This window comes from Mytilus californianus, unplaced genomic scaffold (genome assembly GCF_021869535.1).
Source record: "Mytilus californianus isolate M0D057914Y unplaced genomic scaffold, xbMytCali1.0.p SCAF_6, whole genome shotgun sequence".
NCBI lineage: Eukaryota > Metazoa > Mollusca > Bivalvia > Mytilida > Mytilidae > Mytilus > Mytilus californianus.
In genome coordinates this window covers 8404755-8424019 of record NW_026262712.1, presented here as the reverse complement: position 1 = coordinate 8424019, position 19265 = coordinate 8404755, and the positions used below count along the sequence as shown (strand labels likewise).

Sequence of the window (19265 nt, the reverse complement as noted above, 5' to 3'; positions counted from 1 at the left end):
ATATATATATATTATTACATATTGTAATTTTTTCCTGGTTTCCTTTGAAAATGTTTTTTAAATATAAATTAGATAGTTGATTTTTTTTTTATTCACTTACAAGCATATAGACGAAGAAGAGTTGAGTAAAAGCTGGGTTGTGTAGAAGAAAATGAAAGGAAAAGTTTATTATATTTAAAGTTTTATATTCACGAAGTATTAATTCTCTTATTTGCATGGACACAGCTGATTGACCACAATAGCGTAGTCTTGTTCAGTTAAATATAACATGAGCCATCTTGAAAAAGGTTATGTCTTCTGTGGCACAAACATTTATAAAAGCTTGAATTCCCTTGAATTTACCATTTTTAGTATTTTGTAAACTAGACTAATGTGGCTGTCTGAGGATTAGAATGGCCAAAGAGAGATAACTTTAATTTTATATTTGACTTGTACTAATGACTTTTAGACCCCACATTTACTAGGCAGAGTATTTACATCTTAAGGAAGAATATTCAGGCTCACAATTGCTGCAATTGTTGCCTTTTTTTTCTGCTAGTATGTTGCATGTCAAATCAATTTCGCATCAGATACTTTAACAATTAGCTGCAAAATAAATTAACATAAAATCATCATGTAAAACCATGCCACATTTGGAATTTCAAATTTAATGGTTAAAACATCTTTGTTGATAGCCAAAAGCTGGTCTTGTGATGGATTTATTTTATTTTAACTCTCTCAAGAAGAAGAATATAGCAGCCACTTTTGAACTTTTGGTGTTAGTTCTCTCTTTTATGAAAATAATGCTTGCCATTGCAAAAAATAAAAATTGATAGTTTTATTTGATCTGCATCTGGTTTTGGATATTTATCTTCGAACTTTAAACTGATTTAAAATTCAAATTAAATATGTTTTTATTATACTTTATTGTACTGAATAATTTAGACATTGACTAGATTGGCTTTTGTTTGCAACAAAATGTGTTTAAATCTGCATTTTATATTATGCCTTGTTATTATTAGCTTTATTTGTTTTTCTTTTTACTGGGAGGAAAACTCAGTGACGAGACGGTAAATAGAATTAGAATTATTTAATCTTGTGTAGCACATCTTATGTTTTGCTTTTTAATGTGTCTGTTTTTCTGTTGTTTTTTTTTGTGTCTGCATTGACCTTTGTTTGCTTGCAAAATAAAACAGTGCTTTTAAAATGCATTCTCTTATTTACCTGGAAATGAAAATTACAAATTGCACTTTTAAAACACAGTCTTGTTTGCCTTGTGCAACAGCCAACTCCTGCCGCTTAAATTCAACCTCAGATTTTTTAACAATATTAAATTAATATAAACTTAACTCATTTTTTCTAAATGCATTGTTTGTTTAATTCTTAAGAAGACAGAAAAGAAATGGAATGTCCACTTCACTATAGAGCACTTTTGACCACCTAGAAATTTTGCCCACTCTGCCTCCTTCTGTCATGGATTGATGGAGATGATCAAATCCACCCAATCTGTAGTGTATTTCCCTATCCAAGAAGATTTGTGTTTAAATGTTTTATGTACAAGCCTTAAAAAAGTTGTCTAAAATATTACTAATAAAGAAGTTTTTTGCAGTACTAAAAATAACCATAAGCTGACTTAAGCTAACTTTATCAAAGAGGTCAGTAAAGAGTCAATTTCATTGAATTGCAGATCCTGTTAATTAACAGGTCAATTTTGGAATAGACATATTAATTAGTAACATCAACACAAAACATTTAGAATACAGACTTTAAACTGATTAAAAAACTTTATAAAAGAGGGATGTAAGATACCAGAGGGACAGTCAAACTCATAGATCGAAAACAAACTGACAACACCATGGCCAAAAATAAAAAGACAAACAGACAAATATATATAATAGTACAGATGACACAACATAGAAAACTAAAAACAAAGCAACACGAAACCCACCAAAAATTGGGGGTGATCTCAGGTGCTCTGGAAGGGTAAGCAGATCCTGCTCCACATGTGGCACCCGTTGTGTTGCTTATGTTATTACAAATCCGGTAAATAGTCTAATTCGGTAAGTCACATTCGTGAAAAGGGAAGGGTATTGTAGTTACGACATAAGGAACATATCCGATATCATCTGTGAAACGGTTATTCCATAACGGTCAACCAACTCGTGATGGCGTCCGTAAAATTTACGAAAGGGATGATTTCAACTTCACCATTTGGAACTTTTTATAAAATGCATCCTTAATATATTGATAAAGTTGAAAATGATATTAGCAACCACAAAATGTCATACAAGAAGATACAGATTAATTTTAATAGAGTCTAACTGACCCTTTTGACCCGTAACCTTTACTTTGTATTTGATGACAACAAATTGTAAGATGAGCACAGAATTTTTCTATAAAAAATGTATGATTAACGTTAATTTTTTGTCCTCGATCCCCATGGAAAATCTACTTTGGTGTAATCTCCTCCAATTAGTTCTTAATCTGATTTGGATATCATTATTTATGTGTTATGTACAGTAGAATACTTAGTTGGATATCACCATTATGTGTGAGCAGACTTGCACAAAATCTCAACCTGCATTCATCTGTGTAGCTCTTCATTGTTGTAGTATTTCTTCGTTTATCAGATATTGGGCTTAACTGGAACCAAATGAATTGTTCACAGCAACAATAGAACTGCATAACAGGAATCCAGCTTTCTGTTTCGAAATTTGTTGGGTCAAATGAAATGCTGCTGGATTCTTGTTGAATAACTGTTGCTGCAGTTAATTTTCAATTGGGGTACCAGTAAACAATAAAATCTGGGAATATATGGTATTTGCCAGTGTATTGAAAAATGTATACATAAATGCATCAATTCAATTTTAGAGAACATTTTTGTTGGAGTAAATGATATATTTTACATAGAATTGTGTTCAGATCAGTGAACCCAAGTTATATATATATGTCTAAGCAATCTAATACCAAATACCTCTGACTTTTGACAAACTACTTTTTCTGTAGATTGATATCTCAGTAGACAACTTTAGCATCTTTTTTTAGAAATAATAAACAGGAAAATTGCTTTAAATGCTTTATACCACTTCTGTAAACATTTTTCAGCTGATTTATGCAAAAAATGGTTTTATCATCCTCAGCATAAAACCTCTATTAACATTCTAAAAATGACCCCTCCCCCTTTTTTCCATTTCAATTGAATATTTTGAACACATAATAGACTTTGGTGTTAAAACTTGACACTAATCTAGTTACAATCTTCAAGCAAGATTTACATTTAATGGTCATTTATAGTCCAAATTTTAACAGCCCTAGATATCCTTATTTATGTTCTTATATGAAAAAATAACAACAAAAAAATGGAATGCTACCAAAATGTCAATAAAAAGGAGTGGTTGGACAAGGATAAAGGAATCTGGGAATAGGGGGATGTAAGCAAGAGTCAGTGGGAAGGAATCAGGAGTAAAATATAGGGATAAGCTGGAAAAGTTTCTTTGACTGATTTTTGTTGAGAGTAAGGGAGGGAAGTTGGAATCATGGACCCCTTGTCCACCCCCTAAAAGAGGTTGGAACAGTGATTTACTCCTTATGAACATTATAAAGTTAAGTACATTTATATATTGTTTCTAGGGTAAAAGACTTGCTACAGTAGGAAACACAGTGCCAGAAGATGAAGAGGAACATGAAGTCAGTGACGAGGATGAGGCAGCTGAGGTACAAGACGCAACCTCACAGGAGAAAGAACGGGCAACAAAGAAAAAGTCAAAATTGAAGTTATCTCCCAAATTCTCAGCAATTGTTGGAATGAAGGCTGTTAGTTATAAAGGGATAGAGGAAACTTTAGCAACAGGTAGAATTTTTCACCTCAGCTCAGGTGATTGAAGGGACTAATGCATGTCCAATCTATAACCATCTAGAAGATTTGTCCACTCTGTGCCCAATCCCCTTGCAGGTAGATGGAAATGACAATCTCAAACCAATCTTAAGTGTACTGAATTCACCATGTTTTTAATCAACATCATAAAATGTTGCCACAAATAATCGAAGTTTTTCATAGCTTTAAGTAGTTAAGAGGTACGTAGACACAGTTATCTTATTTTCATTGTCTACCATTATTATCTCTAGTGTAGACAGTAGATAATTTGCATTTTTTTTTTTATACATCTTCCAAATATATTTCTTTATGTTTTATGCATGAAATAGTAAGTAGGGATGAAATTACACATATAAAAAAAAATGAATTCGTAATGTAAAGAAAACAATGAATTGGTCTGGTTGAAAAGGGTTAATATTTTACAATCACTACACTGTAAAAATCTTGAAATAGAGCAGGTGAAATTTTTTTTTTAATTTGTGTTTTAATTGTCTAAAATAAGTGCACTACAAAATAATACTGTTCTTTGCCATCTTGGGCCAAGAGTTTTACCTATATAAAGGGACATAACTGAAACAAGATCAATGAAAGTTTTTGTCAATAATTAAATTTTCATAAATAACTTCTCAGCTTCCAATTAAGTACTATACCACAGATTATTTCAATTCAATTTCACATGAATACTTAACAATCATAGCTGAAATAAATGTTATCTATCTTTAATAACAAAATACACTCCTAAGATATTTTTAATTTACCCTAGATAAGAATATAAGTCAGAGATGAAAAGAAGATCTTACTTGCATTGAAATACAATATAAGGAAAAAAAAGTCATTCTTATTTAAAAAAAAATTTTCAATTCCTTTTCAGATGGAATGTTTGCATCCATTGGTGAAAACAAAGTGTTGAAGATAATAGACCATGACCCAGAAGGACTGAACAAACTGACACAGAAACTGTTTGTCCGTACTTACCCCGCTGGTTCAAGAACAGACTCAAGCAACTATAATCCTACACCAATGTGGAATGTTGGATGCCAAGTTGGTAGGTTAAATAATAGAGAAAAGTGTGTGTCTAATTTTCATTATTTACTTTGTTGACAATGTCAAATTTTATCTTACCCGAAGATTTCACTGTTTATTAAAGAAGTAAAGAATTAAATTATTTTTTTACCTTTGATGGTCATTATTCTTGAAAAAAAGATGTAATAGACTGGCAAGTCTTTTATATTTTCTTCTTGTCATTTTCGAGTTGGTCATTTTTTCTTTTTTTCATCGGCATTTTGCGTGTTGACGATTTACAATATACTATTGGAATGATTCTTTTTTAATAGATTTTTAGATTTATTAGGAAAACACTCAGACACATTTACAATTTAATGAACGTTATTTTATAAATAACAAATACAATAGAAATGAACATCGTTCACATTTATTTTATAAATTCTATTTTGCATCGTCAGGTGTTAAAAAATCAATTCATTTAACTTGGATGTTTGGTGCTTCAGGGCAAAGGGATTAGACAGGGTCGTAAATTTCACCTGATTAAGTAATTGACTCTAATCAAATAGGTGATTATATACAGGTAACAAGTGTCAACAATTTTAATCTGTTGTCTTAATGAAGTGTGTGTATAAAGAACTCAACAAAATGGCGACGATATGAGGAAAAAAGATCGTTTTTTAAACTTTTTTCAAAAGGGCACAGAGGGGCAGAGGGGCGCTTAAAAAAGGCAGAGGGGCACAAAATTTCGGGGGCAGGGTGCAGCGCCCCTCCATTTCATGCTAGCTGGAACACTGATTTACATGTTGTGCACAGCATAGGTTTTACTTTCGACCATTCCATTTAATAACTGAAAAGGGGGGGTGTATGTTTTTTTCTGAGGGGTAACAAAAGTCATTTCTTAGGGGTATCGATTGGCTCAAAATGTATCTGAGATGTACCCATTTTTTGTTTCTGTGTGGTCTTTTCTTGTCTAAATATGTAAAAATGAGGGGTTGATGGCACAATTTGGCATCTGAGGGGTTTTAAGCCAAGCATCTGAGGGATTGAAATGTGCCTGAAAATTTTCTTAAGGGGGTCTTTGACAAGGTAACCATCCACTCCTCCTGTCCAGATTTTAAATGGAATGGTCCCATGATCTAATGAATCAACCATGAACAAGCCAGATGCAAAAATAACCAAATTTATGGTATCACAAGTTTGTTAAGACAGTTTTAATTTTTATTTTTAGTAATAAATACATGGAGATTTTTTTTTAATTAGAAGTCTCAGTATGCAGCTAGGGACCAATAGATTTAGAAATATAACTTATTCAAAACAAGAATCAGACAATCAAAAGATTGCACTTGCATGGTGACAAAATAATCTTCAATATTGATCTCATTTGTTTATAACCCTGTAAAGTAAGTAGACAAAAATAATACATATAGTTAGCTTTTAATATTGAGAAATGATTGCAAAATTTAAAGTTTGCAACAATATTCTATCTTAAGTATGAAAGTATATGACATACAGTATTTAACTGGAACTATTTTTACCCTATAATGATTCACTTTTTGATTTTGTTTTAGTTGCCCTGAATTTCCAGACAGGTGGTGAACCATTGCAATTGAATCATGGGAAATTTATGGATAATGGAGGATGTGGATACTTACTGAAGCCACAGTTCCTTTTGTCAAGTAAGTAAAGGAGTAGGTCCGGTAAGGGCCGATTTTGGCCCCAAATTTCTGGTTCATCTGATGAAAGATTTTGGACACTTTTTAAACACTTAAGTGTCTACTTTAGTAGAATCAATTTTTTAATGTGAAAGATTTGAACTGATTTAGTCATTAAAGACGCTCATATTCAAGCTTAAATGTTATAAATCTATCAAATATGCCATAATATGTCACTTTTCAGATGGTTTTTGTCAAAAATGAAAGTGGCGGCATCTGTGTTCATCCTCAACCTTTATATATGTTATGTATTATCATCAAATACAACTTACATTTAAATATTAAGAATGAACACAAATGCGGCCACGTCCATTTAAGACGGAACCGTCTAAAAATTAACTCAAATGCTAAAATTATGAAGATTTCAGTAATTTAGCATGACTTAATGATGCTAGTACCCAATAAATATGCATTGTATTATCAAAAACAGCCCATATGTATGTAACAGAAGTATTCTACTTTCCAATGAATAGCTAAAAGTTTACATTTTAACAATTTTGTAAAACTGCTATATTTTGGGGCCAAAAAGGGGTCTTACTGGACCTACTCCTTTATAAAAACTTACAGTTAGTTTAGTTAGCTACTTCATTGTAGAAGGTAAAACTATCTTATCATGAATCTGTCCAAATAAAAAATATTTGTGTTTAGGGTCTACCCTTGTTTGATGCCTCAAAATGACCAATCTGATTAAATTAATACAGATCACGTGACTCCATGCATTGCTCCCCCTTTTCCCGAATGTGACCTACCGAATTAGACTTATTACCGGTTTGTACTAACATGAGCAACATGATAGGTGCCACATGTGGAGCAGGGTTGTCCTGATATGAAAGAGTGTAGTTCACTGTTCAAATATACAAGGACACAGTAAGAGAAAAGTCAATTCAAAGACGACTAGAAAAGTCTAAATGTGAAAGAATTGAGTTGGTTTAGTTTAAACATACTTTTTTTGCAAATTATTGCAAAAATGATTAGATACAAGTTATTCCAACTCCTCCTCCTTAGACACAATTTTAATAGAAAGAAAAGAAAGCTAAGTTCAGGGTTACACTATATCACTCATTGGTCAGTTTTAAATAAACTTTTATATTGAAGAATATGAAAGATGAATATTCATTGTTTTCATTGCATCCAATTACTTATTATAAAATCTTTAATCATTTTGTGTCTGTTTATTTTAGGTGACAAGTTTGGTATAGTTACAGAGAAAATTAAAAATCCAAAGCGAAGGAAATTAATAGTTAAAGTAAGTTATAAAAATAAGAAGATGTGGTATGATTGCCAATGAGACAACTCTCCACCAGAGACCAATTGACACAGAAATTAACAACTATAGGTCATCGTATGGCCTTCAACAATGAGCAAAACCAATACCACACAGTCAGCTATAAAAGGCCCCGATATGACAAATGTAAAACAAATTCAAACAAGAAAACTAACGGCCTAATTTATGTACAAAATAATGAACGAAAAACAAATATGATACACAGAAACAATCGACAACCACTGAATTACAGGATCCTGACTTTGGACAGGCACATACAGAATGTGGCAGGGTTAAACATGTTAGCAGGCACCCAACCCTCCCCTAGCCTGTTATTTCAAGGGTTTTTGAATTTGCAGAGAGCATGGAACTCTTACGACACTTAACTTCACCACTTTAAGGATGTTTGCTCCTCTTGTATTTGAATTTTTGCCAGATGTTCGGAATCCTCTGGTTTTATCCAGGTTTTGCTATTAAAAAATTTTGTCCACTAACCCCTACTTTTCTTTTCATAATTTTATTACATATAGTTTTAAAAGCCATATTTGAAAATCTTATAAAATCCTTGTTATTTTTTCATAGTTTTTAAAAGAGAAAAGCGGACAATGTTAAAAGTACGAAAAATCTAGAGAGGATCATTTCCTGCCAAATTTTTAATGGCTATTATCTAGAAAACAAGCACACGGACCCTTCATTTTTTTCTGCTTTTTTGTTTTATATTTATATACTATCATTTTATAACAGTCTTTTGTAAAGCTTGTTATTTTGAAACAGAGTAGCGGTTACATCCTTAGCCATAGTGTGGCTATGTTTTTATACATTCTACAGAGCCACAAGTCATGCACAACTTTTATGGTTGTTTCAATCATAATACATCTCACTTAATTATTTCATTAACAATAATCTTTAATATGTCACATTCTTCATGAGAAAAAATAAAGTCAAATTTGTTTTCCTTATTCATTGAATTATTAAAACAAGGAACAATACGTGGAATTATAACTGGTTGAAGTTTTCAATACTTAGACTAAGAAAAAACCAGAGTGGTTGCTAGGAATAGGGTAAAGCCAGAGTGGTTGCTAGGAATGGGGTAAAACATGAGAATCAACATCCTTAAACTCATAAATTTATATGTTTTTGATTGTAGGTAATAAGTGCTTATCAGATTCCAAAGCCAAACAACTCTAAGAAAGGGGAGATAATCGATCCATTTTTAAAGATAGAAATTCATGGAGTGAAATCAGATCAACAGTCAGTGAAGACGAGTGTTAAAGACAATAATGGTATGTCACATATAGTATGAATCCTAAGTTATAGAAACAGATAGAAATATTTGACACTCTTATACTGTTTTCTTAAAAACAAAAACAAATAAGACCATGTGTATGAGGGTAGGAATGCCCTTTACAGTCAGGTGTCAAATGGTCATTTTCTGCTACCGTTAGCATCAAATTGGTTAAAATTTTACCGTGATTTGTCAAAATATTCTTATCGTGATTCATCAGTGGTCTCAAATAATTATCCGTTACCCTTATTTTTGGAAAAAAGTTAACGTGATTCATCAAAATCAGTCGATTTTTTATCATCTTGAAGAAAGTGTACATTTTATCGTCATGCACCAAAAATTACTGTTAACGTCATTTGGCAAGATTTTTTACCGTTAAGCGTCATGAAGGTGCCCCCATTACGACCCTCATGTATGATTATTCCTCTTATTTTGAAATGCTTTGCAACATGCACATGGTAACATTAAAACGGAAATTTTTCAATTATAACAAAAAGAAATTGTTTTCCTATCTGATTTCTTAAGGAAATGAAATCTTTCAGTTTTATTTCTCCATGTGTGTGAGATTTAAAAAATAAGAATTTAACAAGCTAAAGTAGAGAAATATAATGCTTGCTGTTAAAATCACTTGTAATATTGATATAAAATCTATATATAAAGTCATCCATATAATTCATGAGAAATACATTAAATATGTCACAAAAACAAAACTTTTTCAAGAATGTAACAATATACCACATGCATTTAAGATGTCGATACAATTTTACTTGAGAACAGATGTAGTATCATTAAAAATCTATGGTCAATCAAAAAACATTTCTGAGAGAGATCCAACAACAATGAATTCGATTTATCAATTTAGATGTAACTACATTCATTTTTGTCGAGCCTGCGACTTTTGTCGCAGAAAGCTCGGCATATGGATAGTGATCCTATGGCGGCGGCGGCGGCGTTAGCTAACTTCTTAAAAGCTTTATATTTTAGAATCTAGAAGACCTGGATGCTTCTTTCTTTGTATATAGATGCCTTATGTTACGAAGTTTCCGTCTGTCATATGTCCATTGTCCTTGACCTCATTTTCATGGTTCAGTGACTACTTGAAAAAAGTCAACATTTTTTGTAATGTTAATTTCTTTCTTATTATGAGTAATAGGATACCTGTATTTAGTATGTGCGTACCTTGCAAGGTCCTCATGCTGGTCAGACAATTTTCATTTGACCTCGACCTCATTTCATGGATCAGTGAACAAGGTTAAGTTTTCGTGGTCAAGTCCATATATCAGATACTATAAGCAGTAGGTCTACTACATTTGGTATATGGGATGATTGTAAGGTGTACATGTCCAACTGGAAGGTGTCATCTGACCTTGACCTCATTTTCATGGTTCAGTGGTCAAAGTTTAGTTTTTGAGTTTTGGTCTTTTTTTCTAATACTATATGCAATAGGTCAACTATAAATGGTGTATGGAAATATTTTATGATGTACATGTCAGTCTCACAGGTTTTATTTGACCTTGACCTCATTTTCACGGTTCATTTCTCAGTGTTAAGTTTTTGTGTTTTGGTCTGTTATTCTTCAACTATAAGCAATAGATCAACTATATTTGATGTATGGAAGGATTGTAAGGTGTATATGTCTGTCTGGCAGGTATCATCTGACCTTGACCTCATTTTCATGGTTCATTGGTCAATGTTAAGTTTTCATGGTTAAGTTTGCTTCTTAGATACTATAAGCAATAGGTCAACTATATTTAATGCCTAAATTGATTGTAAGGTGTACATGTCTGTCTGGCATGGTTCATCTGACCTTGACCTCATTTTCATTGTTCATTGGTAATGTTAAATTTATGTTATACTTGTAGTAAAACCTTCATATTACAGACTTTCCACATAAATTCAACCATAAGAAAAGTAGGCTAGACATATCTGCATGTGCACTCTTATTTCTTAAATATGAGTCAAAAACTGTGTATGCTAAACAATTGTATTTCAGGAGCAGTACCTGAAAATGGGCTATCAAATTTTTCTAACAATATCAACGGAGATAGACCTTGACCTGTTGAATCATTTTACCCACGCCAGTTTTGCTCTAACTGCTTTAGTTTTTGATACAAGCAAAACACCCTTTTCTTTCTTATATTCTAGCAACAAGTCATGATTGTTGAAGGATCAAATTCCAAGTTTTCTTGTTTAAGACTGTTTCTTAGAAACAATAAGCAATAGGTCAACTATGTTTGGTTTATTGAATGATTGTAAGGTGTACATGTATTTCTCGTTTGGTTTATCTGACCTTGACCTAATTTTCTTGGATCATGTTAAGTTTATGTGTTGCTTGTAGTAAAGCTTTGTATTTAGGACTATCAACATAAAATCAATGGTTAGTAAAGAAGGCGAGACATTTCAGGGTGTGCACTCTTGTTAAAGACTAAATTAAGCTATTTCTGTTATTTAACCATGAAGATAAAATGTTTTTTTATGCCCCCGCCGTAGTGGAGGGGGCATTAAATTTTACCCTTGTCCGTCTGTACGTACAGACGGACAAGGGTAAAACTTAATGCCCCCTCCGCTACGTACGTCCCGAAATTGGTTTCCGTTCTCTAACTTGAGTTTGCCTCAACCAAATGTTATGAAACTTATACACAATGCTTATTACCACAAAACACAGATCAAGTTTGAATTTTGGTGGCGTCACTTTAACTGATCTAGAGTTATGCCCCTTTATAAAAGGAAATATTGCAAAATTTTTAGTTTCCGTTCTCTAACTTAAGTTTGCCTCAACCAAATGTTATGACACTTATACACAATGCTTATTACCACAAAACACAGATCAAGTTTGAATTTTGGTGGCGTCACTTTAACTGATCTAGAGTTATGCCCCTTTATAAAAGGAAATATTGCAAAATGTTTAGTTTCCGTTCTCTAACTTAAGTTTGCCTCAACCAAATGTTATGAAACTTATACACAATGCTTATTACCACAAAACACAGATCAAGTTTGAATTTTGGTGGCATCACTTTAACCGATCTAGAGTTATGCCCCTTTATAAATGGAAAAATTGCAAAATTTTTATTTTCTTCTAAATATCAAGTTTATAATATATTTTTAAAATTGGAGTTATCTTCCTTTGACCATGATTATAGTTGAATCAACTACAATCAATGCTTTATACAATGCTATGTTTAATTTTGACTTCCACTGATAAAACACAGATCAAGTTGAATTTGGGTAGTGTCACTTTAACCATTATTGAGTTATGCCCCTTTATAAATCGAAAGATTGCAAAATTTTAATTTCCATTCTGTAACTGAAGTTTTCCCCAGCCAAACATTATGAAACCTATACACAATATTCATTACCACAAAACTCAGTAAAGATCAAGTACAATTTTTTTGTTTCCGTTCTCTAACTTGAGTTTGCCTCAACCAAATGTTATGAAACTTATACACAATGCTTATTACTACATAATACAGATTAAGTACGAAATTAGGTGGCAACACTTTTATCATTCTAGAGTTATGTCCTTTTATAAACATAAAAATTGCTGAATTTTTTAGTTTGTCTCAACCAAATGTTGTAAAACTTATACACACTCACGTTAGAGTTATGCGTGTTTACAAATAGAAAAATTGCTGAATTTTTAGTTTCTGTTCTCTACTTAAGTTAGCCTCAACCAAATGTTATGAGACTTACACACAATGCTTATTACCACAAAACTCAGACCAAGTTCAAATTTGGGTAGCGTCACTTTTTCCGTTCTTCAGTTATGTCCCTTTATAACTATATGATATGCAAGCGAGGGCATCATCTGTGTCCACATGTGGACACTATCCACATTTATTTTGTTTTTAATTACATGAATACAGATTTGATGAACACTTTATTGTTAGTGGTCACTCCTTTCTTATGTGAACTGGACATTGTATTCTCTTTCAACAATATAGAAATAAGAAGATGTGGTATGATTGCCAATGAGACAATTCTCCACAAGAGACCAAATGACACAGAAATCAACAACTATAGGTCACTGTACAGCCTTCAACAATGAACAAAGCCCATAGTCAGAAGAGTTACAACCATTTTCTGTCTTTTAGCCTTAATTGTTTCAAGTTTTTTAGAAAATATAGTGTTTTACTGTTTATATTAAGTGGATGTACTTTTGACAGCTTTTTTTAAATTCTGTATATTTGTTCTTGTAGGATTTAAACCACGTTGGGATGAAGTTGTCAGATTCAAAATATCTGTGCCAGAGATGGCGCTTGTACGCTTCGTCATCTATGATCATGATAGATATTTAGATGATTTTATTGGCTACAACGTTGTTCCTATTTTATCTATGCAAGAAGGTAAATAACAATTTACAGACATTTAAACTTATAGAAAACAAAGGATATGGGGTATCCATCTTTTGACTCAAAATCAGTATATGCAAAGCAAAAAACACAAAAAGCAAAGGAATAGAACTTTTATTACTGGCCATCTCAAAGTCACTATGATGCCTTACACAAGGAGCAAAAATTCTGACCTAACTGCAAGTTTTTAAGATGGCTCAACTAGCATTGATTTGAGTGGAATTCTTTGTTGTTTTTATCTTCTCATTTGAATTGATGAAATTGTTTTGTTTTAGTACAAATTTCATTGTTTAATTCATTATAACATCAAGGACTGCACATGCTCTTGAAACAGTTTGTAGGAATATTTATAGCAAAAAAATTAAATAACTGCTTGAAGTTAATGAACTTGTTTTTTTTATGTGAAAAGTGTTAAATTCTAATTAAAAGAGTTGAATGCTTCTTTTTTTTTTTATTATTCTTCCTCTGTGAAGGAGTTTTGTTTTTAAATTATATCAGATCGTCAACATTTATAAATATAAACATAAGAAGATGTGGTATGATTGGCAATGGGACAACTCTCCACAAGAGACCAAATTATGTAGAAGTTAACAACTATAGATCACCGTACATACTTCAACAATGAGCAAAACCTAATTTTAAATTTTCAAATATTTTGGCCTCAAACATCTCTGAGAAGACATCAGTTGTCAAAATGCACAAATGGTGCAGTACAATTTGTACCTTAAGTGTTGTTATATGAGAGGAACATTAAAGGACCCGTATATAATAAAAGTATTTCTGTTTCTATTTGTAGGTTATCGTCACATTCCATTATTCAGCAAGAATGGAGACAAAATGCCACAAGCTTTGGTATTTGTACATATAGAGTTTGAAGATGACCTTTGAAATGGTAATTATATAGTTATATATATGAGTTTAGTATCAGAATAAACATAAGGAGATGTGGTATGATTGCCAATGAGACAACTAGCCACCAAAGTTCAAATGAAGTGGATGTAAGAAATTATAGGCAACCGTACGGTCTTCAACAATGAGAAAAACTTATACTGTATAGTGGATGTAAGCTCTTTTTTTCGTAGCTCTTTGATAATGTTGTTCATGTGATACCTGTAGTAAAACCATTATCTTGAATAATTTCAAAGTAAAATTTAATCAGGATAAAAAAAGCAAAAGAAACATTTCAGCCTGTACAATTTAGTTTTCTTTTTCAGATGCAATAGAATGAAGCTGTGATGCCATTATGAACAAACATATGTTCAGCAAAGGAGCCTTTGAAATGTGCCATATAAAAGAGCTCAATTTATATCATAAATGGTACTAGCTGTATGCTGTAAAACATTATAGAATTAAATCATAGAAGATTTAAGATAAAGCTTATTTATTTAAATACGGATTGCCCATGGGCTACTAGTGGATCTCCTCAAGATGATGTACAATAGAAGCTTTATTTTTTCTGCATGAGTTAGATTTCATTATATTTCAAAGTGAAAATAGTGTACACAGATTACATCTACATCAACTTTTGCAGTATTTTATAGATATAAAAAAAGCTTATTATTTGTAGTAATAATTATTATTTAATACTGTCAATTCAGAAACTATTGATTAATTTGCAACAAGATAGGTGTTACAAAACTAAAAACTTGCACATAAAATTTGATAGTCTTATTTGCATGTAGCATTTTCTCAAATAGCAATTATCAAACTTGCATTTGTGTCGATTTTTCAATAATCACAATATAGATGCAGGCAATAATTTCTAAATTTACAATATAATAAAGTTGAATATTCAGTCTATGAATAAAAAAACATTTACATTTATAAAACAAAGGTATTTTTTAGAAAAAAAATATTGATTTAATTTTTTTTAAATGCTAAGCTTATTTTTCAAAGTCGGGGCAATAGGTTAAAATGCAAATGCAGGAAATAATTTATATCTTACCATTTCTTATTCTTATACATGACTTCTACTATTGTATAAATCAGTAAATTATACACATGTGCCTTTTATTACGACTTGCACAAATTATGATATATATATTTAACTTGAACCCATTCGATATTGTTGTTCAAAAATTAGTGCGATCTCAAACTTTTATTTTTTATTTTAATTCCGAATTTCTGCATTATTTGTATGGAAGTTTCTGGAAAATTATGTTTTGTATAAAAGTCTGATATATATATATATATAATATTATGGGTTATTTATTAAAGATTTTCTACCTATAACTGGTAATATGAATTTATTGATATTAATTCTGTGGCATTTTTAGTTTTATGAAAGAGGGAATTGAAATTCTGTTTACAGAATAATTAATGAATATGAAATACAAATTGTACAGTTTTTAATGTTTATATGTTATGCAGCAAAATTATTACAAGAATGTGTAGAGGATTTGAAATCAAAAACTGAAATATATCATTAATAGTCAAATGTATCGCTGGATTCATTATCTTTGTAAAATACAGATGAATATATTTCTGTTGAAAAAAAGTTTGTATTTTTATATATAAGTGAGTTTCAGATTATTATTATTTTAACAATTTACAGCAAAGATATCTGAGTGTGTACACACACCAGTGATTTTTGTTTGTTTGCTATGTGAATTATAAAGTCAAAATAATCTTTGTTTTCTTTTTATCGAAAGAGTATATATAAATACAGCTCTTCAATTGAATTATTTGATGGAAAAAACAAGAAAAACAGAAAAATCGGTTTAACTTTTTGTGTCTATTTTTCAGAATTACTGATAAAGAATTCATGGTTCATTTACCAAATGAAATAAAATACTATTTTATGCAAGTACACATTCAAATCGTCTGACTGTAAGATTCCAAAAGAAATTTGTAAATAAGAATCATTTTCTGATGTAGTGATATAACTCAACATTTCAGATGTAGTATCTATTAAGTTTCAAGAGATTTTTATGTATATAAAATGGATGTAGGTTGTAGGAGATAGTATGCCATATAGTTTTATGCATTTTTATCCTGTTATTGAAAAAAAATTTACTACATGTATTTCATATTTTGATATATTTACATACCCGTATATTAAAATGCAGATAAAAGGTCACATGCAATTTTTAGATGCCTTTTATTTGTAATTACATTATCATACCATATAAGGTCGCATAACAAAAACTTCTAAGTTCATCGAATTCAGTTGGGTATGTTCCAGAATTTAATGCATGGGGACATTATAGGCACCTTAAAGACCACAAATGATATATTCATTTACTTATAAGTCTTTCAAAATCCTAAGGAAAATGCAACCCCCACAGTTAATAAATTTGCATGCTTCCCATATCACCACCTCTATAAATTTTGACACAGCCCTAAAGACATCACATTTTAAAATTTGTCTAGCTTTGGTGTCATTTCTGTTGCAAAAGAATTATAAAGAAAGAATTGTAATGAAAAAAAATTCTTCAATGAGTGATTATATTTTCTTGAGTAGCATTTTGATATAATTATTTGTAAGAGAATATAGACTTCAGATTGGGTTTTCAGCGGAAAATGATTATTTAGGTTCATATTTTGTTAAATACTGTGATGAATTTCTGTTGGAATTGATTGAGTATTTTAAGAACAGATATATTTGTAAAATTACTGTGAAAATTGTAAGTTATAAAATACTGGTACTTTTTACATTTATTCATGTTTGTCTTTCTTCAATTTAAGAAATAATTTTATAACTTATATTTATGATAGATATATAGTATTGAATTTATGACTGCTAATATGAAATCTACAACCAGGAAATAGTTGATTTTTTGTGTTGATGCATAGAAGATATGCAAGGTCAGCATATTGGATTTTTTTCCTCTATATGTTTTTTTTGTATCTAGTTTCCAAAACGTTTGATCTTGGCACTAGTTGTAATAGCCTGTTTATCTGATTCTTTCCCAATTCATACTTCCTGGACCAGTTAATATTATTTTCTATATGAGCTCATGTAGTTCATTTGATCCCAATTTTCTTCTGTCAAAACTCAGTTGACATGAAATTTCTTGCTTTCCTATTGTGATTTCGCCAAAAAAAACAACAAAAAACGGTAACAATATCTGTTGACGTCTCATAGAATGATCACATATGCAGACCATTGAAAAAGAAAGAAAATTTTGAATTCTAAATAATACATTATAAAATTGAGAATGGAAATGGGGAATGTGTCAAAGAGACAACAACCCGACCATAGAGCAGACAACAGCCGAAGGCCACCAATGGGTCTTCAATGCAGCGAGAAACTCCTGCACACGGAGGCGTCCTTCAGCTGGCCCCTAAACAAATATGTATACTAGTGCAGTGATAATGGACGTCATACTAAACTCCAAATTATACACAAGAAACTAAAATTAAAAATGATACAATTGTATATATATATATATGATTTTTCTTGCATCAACATAAATTATCAACAATTATGAGTTGTATGATTTGTTTTATTAAAATATCTATGCACATTATATTTACATCATATGCTGTTATTTATGATTACTTTTTCTTTGATAAAGATGTAATTATTATATTCCAAGTTTTTTTATTTTATAAAACAAGTTTATAACAACTGTAATAACAGCTCAGTGGACTGGTACAGCTAGTTGCACATTTCCAGTGAGATAAAATACTCTTAAATTACTTTTTAATGAGCTCAAAATACAGAAAAACATTTTGGAGCAGGGTTCCCTTGACGCTGGCAAACCCATGAGGTCTGAGAGACACATGCTCAATAGATTATATATTTATGGGGTTTTGGTTGCCCAGTGAACTAAGTAGTCATACTAGAAGAGGGACGAAAGATACCAGAGGGACAGTCAAACTCATAGATGGAAAACAAACTGACAACGCCATGGCCAAAAATAAAAAGACAAACAGACAAATAATAGTACAGATGACACAACATAGAAAACTAAAGACTAAGCAACACGAACCCCACCAAAAACTGGTGGTGATCTCAGGTGCTCCGGAACGGTAAGCAGATCCTGCTCCACATGTGGCACCCGTTGTGTTGCTTATGTTATTACAAATCTGGTAAATAGTCTAATTTGGTAGGTCACATTCGTGAAAAGGGAAGGGTATTGTAGTTACGACAAGGAACATATCTGATATCATCTGTAAAACGGTTATTCCATAGCGGTCAACCAACTCGTGATGGCGTCAGTAAAATTTACGAAGGGATGATTTCAACTTCACCATTTGGAACTCTTGGTTTAATAGCTTCCTTGTGAGCAGCAATCCTCTATCAAGGAAATATGATAGGAAATACAAGCCCGGGAATATCGTATCAATTGGGAGATATATACTCCGTATGCAGGCGCTACTGTATCGCTAGCCTGTAAACACATGGCATGTGTGAGTGATTCTAAACTTTATTGACAAGGATGGTCAGTTTTCTTACCAAAGGTGGATGGTTCTCTCCAGGTACTCTGGTTTACTTCACCAATAAGAACTGATCATCATGAAATAGCACAATAGTGCTGAAAGTGGCATTAAACAACAATCAATATAAAAACCCAACAAGTACATCAAGGAATCAACAATTTAGAAATAACAACTAACAACTCATACTTTTATTTGTAGACTATCTTAAGCTGTTGTGAGCTTGACCTTTTACCGCAAGTTTATCAGGGTTCATATCCTTCCCTATAGCTTCAATCCATATAAATTTCAATTGAACACAAACACCAAGGAAACAAAGGAAACTAAAGTTAATTCGTTGCCAACAACTTAACAGTCCACAAGAAATTGTGTCACCCTACACAGACAATTCTACTATTTGAAGTAGTTGACC

At 31.6% G+C, this 19265-nt stretch overlaps 1 protein-coding gene across 1 annotated transcript in view; it reads left to right on the top strand.

Annotated features, from left to right (window-relative positions):
- LOC127706900 (1-phosphatidylinositol 4,5-bisphosphate phosphodiesterase eta-2-like) overlaps positions 1–18002 on the top strand; it is a 62004-nt gene extending 44002 nt beyond the window's left edge. The window contains 8 exon segments of the mRNA XM_052211627.1: positions 3610–3829; positions 4725–4898; positions 6427–6534; positions 7752–7816; positions 8982–9117; positions 13316–13462; positions 14265–14360; positions 14683–18002. Of these exon segments, the coding sequence (XP_052067587.1) occupies positions 3610–3829; positions 4725–4898; positions 6427–6534; positions 7752–7816; positions 8982–9117; positions 13316–13462; positions 14265–14356 (942 nt within the window). The 3' untranslated portion in view covers positions 14357–14360; positions 14683–18002.
- Positions 18003–19265: the final 1263 nt, after the last annotated feature.